The sequence below is a fragment of the Doryrhamphus excisus genome, linkage group LG12 (assembly GCF_037039965.1).
Source record: "Doryrhamphus excisus strain RoL-2023G ecotype Guam linkage group LG12, RoL_Dexc_Guam_v1.1, whole genome shotgun sequence".
NCBI classification, from domain to species: Eukaryota; Metazoa; Chordata; class Actinopteri; order Syngnathiformes; family Syngnathidae; genus Doryrhamphus; species Doryrhamphus excisus.
The window spans coordinates 2,445,207-2,455,378 of NC_136368.1; the positions used below are offsets into that span (position 1 = coordinate 2,445,207).

The 10,172-nt window shown below is 41.7% G+C and overlaps 2 protein-coding genes across 2 annotated transcripts; one reads left to right on the top strand and one right to left on the bottom strand.

The window, feature by feature from the left end:
• The first annotated feature begins 1,967 nt into the window (after positions 1-1,967).
• spc25 (SPC25 component of NDC80 kinetochore complex) lies at positions 1,968-3,909 on the top strand. The gene is made up of 7 exons (XM_058082034.2): positions 1,968-2,070; positions 2,420-2,586; positions 2,668-2,733; positions 2,931-3,077; positions 3,152-3,277; positions 3,344-3,442; positions 3,742-3,909. Exons 2-7 carry the CDS (start codon positions 2,436-2,438, stop codon positions 3,861-3,863), a joined length of 711 nt encoding a protein of 236 aa, XP_057938017.2. The 5' UTR covers positions 1,968-2,070; positions 2,420-2,435; the 3' UTR covers positions 3,864-3,909.
• Positions 3,910-4,500: 591 nt separating this feature from the next.
• nostrin (nitric oxide synthase trafficking) lies at positions 4,501-9,893 on the bottom strand. Its single transcript, XM_078795129.1, has 16 exons — positions 9,832-9,893; positions 9,653-9,738; positions 9,504-9,587; positions 9,369-9,431; positions 9,227-9,308; positions 9,100-9,162; positions 8,117-8,215; positions 7,907-8,032; positions 7,719-7,817; positions 7,510-7,635; positions 6,906-7,014; positions 6,749-6,837; positions 6,555-6,680; positions 5,210-5,435; positions 5,050-5,142; positions 4,501-4,989 (listed from the first exon to the last, which is right to left on the bottom strand). The coding sequence occupies exons 1-16, from the start codon at positions 9,856-9,858 to the stop codon at positions 4,853-4,855; spliced, it is 1,635 nt and encodes a 544-aa protein (XP_078651255.1). The 5' UTR covers positions 9,859-9,893; the 3' UTR covers positions 4,501-4,852.
• Between the last annotated feature and the right edge of the window lie 279 nt (positions 9,894-10,172).

The following is a 10,172-nucleotide window of genomic DNA, read 5'->3' on the forward strand; positions in this document are numbered from 1 at the left end:
ATGTGCCCGTTTTTACCGTATTTTTATTGGCAAATTTAAAGATTTATATTGACATTTTAAAGAGAAATTGTAGGACAGGATTATGTATATTTGTATGTATTAACAGCGCCAACATTTTAATCAAATATAGAGATGGCACACATGTCTGAAAATCTGTTTACCTAACACTGCTTTATTTAATTCTCACCTGAAGTCAGCTGGGATAGGCTCCTGCATACCCCCATCCATAAGGTGGATGGATGGTTCCTAGCACTTAGCAACATACCATCTCAGCTATAAGCAGCACACTAAACACACTGAAATAGCAATGCTATCAATAGCATGAATCAGTGGCAGTGGCTAACTTGTAGTAGCATGTTTAATGTTATCTGACTTATTGATATGATATGTCTTAATATCCTCATGTCAGCTTGATAATTATTGCCCCCCCCTAATAAAAATGAATGCACCAGATCGCTAAAAATAAAGCTAACAACTGGTTGGCCCACTCATCTTTGCAGAATTGTTGTCATTCAGCCACATTGCAGGCTTTTCCAGCATGAAGCACCATTGTCACCAACAGATGGCCCAGAGACAATCCTACAAAGACCAAGATGCTCTTGAAGGTAACACACATGAACGCTGGGAGAGAGAGCGACAGAAGTGACCACCCACCATTTGAAAATGAGATTGAGCCAGTCTCCCAAAACAGCCGCCCATACCATCTCGGTGCCCACACTGTGACTCAGATGGAACCACAGATGGAAATGATGTCGCCCATGGTGGAAATGAGCCAAGAAAGTCCTGGTATTCCCGATAGTTGTTCTGGATGTAGCATATAAGCAGCACAGCGCTACTATGGAGAAATTCCATCTCAGGTTGACTGGTCAGGATGGAGACAGCTCCTTCTTCAGCACAGCATCACTTGTCAGATAGATTTATATCCATTCCTACATCATCATAATAAATCATTCAAGCCATGGCAGCTGCAACCTCATCGCTTTGCACACTAGACTTTAAAAAAAAAACTTTGACACGTTACAAAAACAGTTTCTTCCCCAGCCGTGCAGCCATTGGATGTCTTACACACCATTTCTTGTCTAATTGTTAAACATTAGCCGCTGTAAACACTACACGTAACCTCATTTATTCTATCTGGTACCTAGCAACAAGCTAGGGGTAGGAAACCTACGGCTCGGGAGCCAGAATCAGCTCCTTTGATGACTTCATCAAGACAATCACCAACAAATATATTTCCCTCCGATAAGCAAACAGTCAGCTAGCTAATTCTGCACAGCAAGCCTTTCGCTGAAGATGATGGCCAAAACAAAGAACGATGACTATCTTATTATTAGCAGTTAGCTTCAGTATGAAAATGTGATAAAAAGGTGAAATTCAGAGACTATTGTTATATATTCTAAAATTGCATTTAGTTGCACTCTGTGTTAAAAAAACATCACACAACCTTAAAACGTTCCTGTCCTTTTCAGCAGCATAATTGGTGAATGAGGCACATTCTCATGCATCATGCACACACATGGTTATAAGTAAGCAGCGGATATACGTATATATATATATTTTCGTGTAGATTGATTTTTTTCTTTTTTACGTGGGAGTGGAGAAAATTTGAATCTTCCTTCACTTCCGGTGAGCAAACGGGGGGGGCGACTGCAACATATAGCCAATATATATGCACTCAGTACGTTTGTGCAATATTTTGGAGGTTAAAACCGTGAGAACGGCACACATATACGGTATTTTTGCTGTGGTTTTACATGACTTATAGCTACTGTACGAATACTCTTGTTTACCCCCATTTCTCTGGAGAAGGGCTGACAGCAACAGGAAGTGACGTATTTAACCCCATGTGACACTGATGTAAAAGTAAATGTAAAATGCAATGTCAATGTTTTCACTATATTGTTAATATTCAAACGACTTGAATAAGAATATTTTTTGTAACAAAAAAATACGAACGCAGTGCATAAGGAAGTGGTGCTTGACGTCACTTCCTGTGTCTTGGTGCGCCTGCATTAGTAAACAACCCGCGGAATTTTGAAAGTAACATCCGGACAGACGTTCGTATTTAAGGTATATTCTCTTTGAAGCCACGTTTGATCGTGAACGCATCACGCATGCGTTCGAAATACTCAATGTTGGGCTCGTTTAAGTAACAAAGGTGCATGTATTTTTTACGGAACGTTAGGTGCTAATAAGCTAATAACTAGCTAGGCTTCCCTGTTAGCTTGCGTGCTAAAAACACAGATTCAGCTCTTTGAATATGCTATGTATGTTAATGTGTTATGTATGTTAATACATAAATTATATATTCAGTGAAAGCAATGCCGGTGTCGTCGCTTTTTTTAATTCCAGCCTTCGTCTGAATTGGCTTGTTTAGTTGGTTTTTTGACATGAGAAGATGTTTATATCCACCCCGCAGCCCTTCCGACCAGACCATGACGTCCATCACTGATAAGAACATCATCGAGGGCTTTGCCAACGCAATGGAGGAGACCCACAACAAACAACTGAAAGCATACACCGAGATCACCGAGGCCACCGCCCAGCGGAGCCAGTCCCACAGGCACTTGGTCAGATCTGCACTTGGTATGGCGCCTCATCCTCCTCATCCTCATCTGATTAGGAACTGATGGGAATGCTTAATAAGGACTTGAACATTTTCAACAGATACATGTTTGGAGAAATGTGAGAGTGACAAAAGGCTGTTTGACTCCGTAGAAGAATTTCAAAAGGGTGAGTTGCTCATGAGTACATACTTCAGACATGTAATGGTACGCTCGGACAGTAAAAATGACATCTAGTATTAATGTAATATACATACCTTACCTTGTACTTCGGTGCGTGACAGAATAAAAAAAAAAATACTTAAACTATATTAGGAAAGCAGGAAGTGAACAAATAAAAAATACATCACTGTCTTTCTTCCCTAGATCTGCAGCATAAGAACGCGTCATTGAAGGAGAAGCGGCAAGCTATTGCAGAAGTTACATCTGATGTTGAGCAGAAGGAAATACAGAAAGACACGATTATTGAGAAGATTGAGAAGCTGAAAGCAGAACAAGCTCAGCAAAAAGAGCGTAAGCTGTTGGATCGGCGGGCGATGGCTCGTTTATTGTTTTGGATCGTTGACATCTTTTCCCTGTGTTCTCAGTCATTGAGTCTCAGCATAAAGCCAACAAGAACCGCCTGAAGAACCTCCAGAAAGCCAGATATGTCTTTCAGGATCATTTGGGGATGGAAATACGAACCATCTGCGGCACGGAGCCCCAAGTTTCCGGTATGTCGTATCGGTGGTCTCACCATCTTGAAATTCTTATTCTGTGTTTTTTCCGTCTGTGTAAAGGTAAAAGGTTCCAGTTTGTGTTCCGGAATATCAACCCATCTGATCTGAACAGTGCCTACATTATCACAATGAGGATCACAGAAGACGGCGCATATCAGAGTAAGTCCCGATGCAGGACGCTCCGGTTTGGATTCATAGGTAGCCACACATTTCAATTTTTAGAGTGGAGGTCAGTGTCGTTTGGGACAAGTTGGCAGTTTATAAAAATACTTGGAAACTTTACACTTTCACTTTCATCCGTGCCGTTGAATCCACTTCCACAAGTCCTCCATTGGTTTCAGCTCTTTACCACACATCACTACAAACATGCAAGTTAATCTAAGAACACCAACTGTGGTTCACTGTAAAAAAAAAACTCCAGGATGTTTTCTAAACCACCAACCCTCCAAACTCTACAGCTGTGTCGAGCGACCCTGTGTTGGAGAACCTGCCAGCTCTGGAAAGACGTCTTCAGGAGACCAACAGCTTACCAGTTTTCCTGGCGAATGTCAGGAAGGAGTTTATCTCCCAAGTGCGCTGAGATGGGATTTAATAAAGTTTTAATAAAGTTGACATTTTGCAGCAAAGTCTCTAGTATGTATTGCAATTGGAAGGCAAATATTAACTACCTAATATGTAGTACTAAATACCTATGTACATGAAATGCTACTAGGGACCATTTACATGATGGGATTTAACAAGAGGAACATGCCAGTACTACAATAGCTTCTTGTATTACATGAGTACATTGCAAATAATACAAACATTTGAAAAGTATTTGTTCGAATTAATTTGTAATTAATTCGTGCTGTTCCGAATACTGTATTCGGGTTCGGCCCCACCCCTATAGAATACACTCGCTTTTTGGAGCACTTTTCCCCGACTTGTCTTGAACGCAGCATAATCGTAGGATTGGCAAAAGCTGCATTCAGAGCCCTAGAGTGTTTGACTGGGTCCGGCAGATTCTTTTTTTCGTTGGTCAGATTGAAACGCCGGAATACTTGAAGCCCTGTGTGTGTGAAATACGCCGTTTTACAAAGTCCGTTTCTGGATGCAGTAAAATGCCTTTGGCGCACAATGAGAAGCTATACTTTCACCGAGTCACCGAAACGTAAGTTCCACTGTTTTAAAAATGTATTCTTTATTTATTTATTTATTTTTTTTAAAAACAGTGTCTTTGTCACAAACCTTTTCATGTCACGAAATGACGGGTGGCAAATCCACAACAGGTACAAAGAAAGTATTCCATAGTTTAGCTAGCACTAGTGCACGTGCTAGCGTGTAGCACGCCTCTCCTCACTGGGACAAAGATACTGAATGAATGACAGGAGGGTTCACTCTGGGTTCATTCCGCTATAGAACCAACACACCCTGTTGCTGAGACAGATGTACAGAGTGAACTCTTGGTTCTGTTTGGTAGAGTGGAGGAAAACAAACACACATGAGTTTATTTAATGTGTGGTGAAATGATTGATTGATTGACGGTGACAGGCTTAGATGTTAGTTCCACTGTAAACCAGCAGACATCAGTCAGGCTTGGAAGGAGTTGACACGGCTGAGTGCTGGCAGCTCTTCAACGTACGTGGATGGGAAATGACCCGTCTGGCCATGAAGTGCTCCAAACCACCAGCCGTTCTCTTCCTTTGTGTAAACGTCCAGTAGATCCCCTGCGAAACACGGTATGTGTTTTATTTGGCTGTCGTCCTGGTTTGGCATGTTCCTCGTACCTTCTTTCAGAGGTAATTCATCATGGTGCGTAGGTGTGAAGCTGTATAAAGCCTTGCATTGGCCAACACGGCAAACGTCTGGTACTCTCTGACCTGTTCATATATTTCACATATTTGAGCGTGGACTTACGTAATAAAAACAAATATCTAGATGTCCTACCATGTTCTTCATCCTTATGTGTTGAACTCGGAACAACGTTCTCCGATTCCTGTGGCAGCACGGTGCAGGAGAGCTGGCCGCTGGGTGAAGGCTCAGCTGGCGGACTCGTGGTAGTTTGAACAGGTCCTTTGTAGACGATGGACGCTCTCAGCGAGTGTCTTGTTCTGAAGGACGTCTTCCTTAGTTTGACCGGCCGAGTCAGTTGCACCACACTGTGCTCACAGTCCTGACATGGAGACCAAACATACGCATCATTTGTGCAATTTCTCGTGTATGTACCAAATGCACTTTGCTGTTGAAGTCCATTAAAGGACACGTGGAAACACTTCTATGCTAGGACTACGTTAAAAAGCCATAGCATTTCAGTATGTGGAATCAAACTATGGAATGGATTGAGTAAGGAAATCAAACAATGCACAACGATGAGCCAATTCAAGAAACAATACAAGCAGTTGATGTTTGCTAAATACAAGGATGAAGAGTCTTCAACCAGTCATGATGTGCTATATATATCACTATATTGACACTTACTATGGTACCCATAGTACAGAGTACCCATACGAGGTGCATTATTAAACAAAACAAAAAAAAAAATCTAAACTGTATTATGGAAAGCAGGAAGTGAACAAATGTAAAAGTACCAGGGGAGGGGTAGGATTTAATAAGCTTTGCTTCTTCCTACTCCTTTTGGACATGTGGAACTGTGAACTGATTATGGGATGCACTCAATTGTAATCTGATGCATGTTCAAATGAAATAAAACCATTACCATTACAAAGGGGAACTGCACTTTTTTGGAATTTTGCCCATCATTCCCAATCCTTATGTGAAACATGAACACATTTCGTTCCATTTTCTGTGCATTATAACAAGAGAAAAGGAGGTAATATGAGCACCTATTTCCACTATGAAGCCCTCTAAAAATAAACCTCTACCAAGGTTGCATGGTTTGATATCCATGCTGTGATCGTGTATTAACACGTACTCTGATGATACCATGTAATAGTTGCAGTATCCTTCGGAAGAGGGTATTGAGTCCGAAGGGGCCGTATTCTGTGCCTCCATTTCCGAGTTCCGCATTTCAATGTCTTTTGCAGTTTGTAAATAAATAAGGCGACAGCCGTATGTCCGAGCAACCTCAGATTGTGTCATGGTACGCACGTTGGACCGACACGATGTCGGGTATGGAGTGAATGTACTCTTTCATGGTCATCACAAATACTGTATGAGAAAAAAAAAGAACTCCCAGACACGGCTTGCCAATAAAAGTGCCATTTGTCATCTAATCTATAGGTTCATCATTCAGCTGAATAAATCCCAAATGACCCCACATATACGTATGTACCTTATCCTTCCACTTGACAATGCTGTCACCAAAGCGGTGGAAAGGCTTGGGTTGCCCTTCCAGTTCACAGAGCGATGAAGAGAGTTTATAGTGAGTGGCCTCCAGCAGATCCAGCTTCAGTCTGCTCTGCATGAAACAAGATGGCACCACTTTAGACCAAAGACACCGTGTATACCGGTACTTTACAAGTACACCTCGTCAAGCTGCTGCTCCGTCTCCTCTATGTTTCTTTGGTTGGAAAAGGACGGGTTTTCCGTGTAGGTTTTCATCAGCTTTTCAATGCCTGGAACAAGCGGATGAATTAAGGTCATGGACGACACGGCATACAGGTCCATATCTAAGCAGGCTTGCCTTCACAGTCTTTTTTTGTTTTCGATATACTGTCCTCAAGGCGATGGAGTTTGACTTGAACGGCTTCTATTCTTCGTTCTTTGGCCATCAGTGATTTGCGGTCTTCCTCCTAATGCATGGGACACAAGCAGAACATCAAATCAGACCTCGGTACGCCTTCCTTGGTAGTATTGTGTATATATATATATATATACAAGTAGCCTATTTTGATTCAAAACATCCTGATGTGTGTTTAATAAAGAATTAAAAGCGAGGTTTGTGTTTTACAGACGACCTACACCTTTACACATAAAAAAAATTAAATATAAAAATGACCCGCTTTGAATAAAGCATCAACATCTAATGTATGAACTTATTGGCTTATTTGGCCTTTATTCCAATAACATTGCAATTTTTTTGCTGTAATAACCATACTTGTAATACTATTTAATATTATAATATATTTAATTTAATATATTTAATTTAATATTTTTATTTTTAATATTACTTTTTAAAAAAATCTTCTATCTTTAGTATCTTTAGCCGACCAACTTAACTTAACTCTTTAACTTATGTTAACTTATTCATTGAATATAAGAAAACGTAACTTAGAAAGAAAACTTACGTAATAATCCGTCATCAGAAATTCAGCTTTGCTGTCTGCTGCTGTGATGCTGTTGTCCTCCAGCAGCGTTTGCACGTCTTTATCCATGTCCACCCTTTGGACCAGCAGCTCTATCTGCTTTTGGCCCTGCAACGGTCACAGACGGACTGTTAGCATGAAATGTCAATCATGTCATCAGCGACACGTCATAACCACGGCGTCCATCTTACATGTTTGAGGGTCTGGCCAAAACTGGACATGTGCAGGTTGTATCGGTTCACAACGTTGCAAAGGACTTCCATTCGCTGTTTCTCCAGCTCCTGGAGGATCTGGAAAACCAGAAATAGAGCAGAACAGCAAAGCTTCTGTTTAGGCTTCCTAACATCTCCTAACTAAGAGATCTGAGAGATCAGGGCACCTGGTAGCAGTTTTTGAGAGTGTTTTCCCACTTCAGCCTCATCTGATGGCCCTCCATGTTGGTATGGAAATACTCCTCGTCCACTCGAGTCTGAAGCTCCGCCGATTTTGTCAGCCTGTTAAGCATCTGCAAACCAAAACGGGCAGCACAACTGATTAAGGAAAAGCCTCCATGCGTTGCATTCAAGATCGTTTTTTCCCCTTTTTCTACCTTTTGCTTTTCTTTCTCTGTGCATATTTGTTTATTGTTTTCTACAAAGTTGAACAAAGCCTCATGCTCCCTTGTTAATCCAAGGAGCCTCTTCTTTGTCTGCAAAACAGCAAAACAATATTTAGGTAAATTGTACTTTTTCCTGGCCTAATTTGAGTATTTTCAAGCATAAAAAATGGCCAAATGAACTCAAATACAAGACACAAGAAACACTATTCTACTTTGGCCACTAGGTGTCGCCAGAATGTAAGCCGTGATCCCAACAGTCATTGGAGCTTTAAATGATGTGATACAACAGAATAATAATCACAACAACAACACGGGCTACAGCTAAATTGGGCCCAGCTAAATTTGTTAACATGAGAGGCCAAGTCGTGGCTCATTTGGAATGCGAAATGTCAGAAATTATACTGTCTGTCATTATGACATGCAAAAGCCTGAGGTGATGACATTTCCAGCCTGAAATCACCTTTTAAATGACCCGAAGATCTACTTCCTGCTATCAACATATATAAATATAGACCTGGCCAGTAATAAATGAGTGATTCACTCAAAGAGAATTCACTGTGCATTGGGTTCAGCATCTTTGTGGGTTTGTTCCATAGAACAACGGCATGAATGGAGTGAGCCCTTCTCTTATGTGGCTTTCACATAAATACATAACTTGATCACCAGTAATGTCACTCAAAGGTAGCTTCATTGGACACTTAGTTTATGTAGTAATGGTAATGGTTTAATTTCATTTGAACATGCATCAGATTAACATTGAGTGCATCCCATAATCAGTTCACAGTTCCACATGTCCAAAAGGAGTAGGAAGAAGCAAAGCTTATTAAATCCTTATTAATTCTATAATACAGTTTAAGTTTTTTTTTTAAATAACTTTATAAACTTTATGACAACACCATGAAACGCTGTTTGTCCACAACACCAAGAAGGATTGAACCTTTTGTTCCCACATGAAAAAAGCCAGCAGATTTTACCTTGAGTTGCTGACTCCAGTTGGCCATTACCAGTTTTCCTGTCCTCTCGATGGCGGTGTCCAGCTGTTGAAAGCCAGAATGTCAACAGCCATGTATGATACGTAACGGATATGATGACATCACGCACGGGTCGCTTTCTCTTGTTATGCTCGTCCAAGACCTGACGTATCTCCAAAATGGCCTCCTGCCGAAACGCATTCCCCAACGACCTGCAAAGCAAACACAGCATGTCTTGGCTGCCTCTTGTTGTCGCTTCTTGCAGGTCGTACCTGTGGGCATCTGCTCGTGAGTACATCTCATCGGACACGTGACACCAGGCGCTGAATATGGAGCTGAAAGCAGCAAAGTGTTGGGATTGATGAAGCCATGACATGCTCTCTTCCGGAAACAAACACATCCCTTACATGCTGCTCATGCCTTTGGAAGCCCTCAGAAGTTTTCCAGCAAGTTTTTGGAGCCCCTTAGCATACGTGTGTTCCAGCTCAGCCCTGGAAGAGGGAAATCTGGAGTAAACCAAAGTCAGACACTCAAGTCACGCCTGCTGCAATTCCACCTTTGCTGCAAAACACTCATCAGTTCCTTGCAGAAGCACTCCCCGTCTTTGGACATGCGCTTCACGCCTTCGTAGAGTTGCTTATACTGAAACGCAGCAGACAAACGGCGTGGCGTTGGTACAAACATCACGTCACACAAGACAACAAAGTGAAAATAACATTGGCAGCAGATACTCACCGAGCAGGAGCTCATATAGTCCTTCATCTTAAAGACTGTCCGTTTGTGGACTTTGGACCGAGAACTTTGACCAGCTCCTCCCAAAGTAACTCATGCGGAAATCAACCAGGTGAGTTTATGGACAGGAATTCCAACAGGAAGCTGGAACATTCGGCCTGGCCTTCATATTAAGAGTGTCAAATAAAGTGGTGATAGACAAGGTAGGGCAACACGGCGGTCTAGTGGTTAGCGCACAGACCAGGAGACCAGGGTTCAATTCCACACTCTGCCATCTCTGTGTGGTGTTTGCATGTTCTTCCTGTGCATGGTTTTCTCCGGGTACTCCGGTTTCCTCCCACATT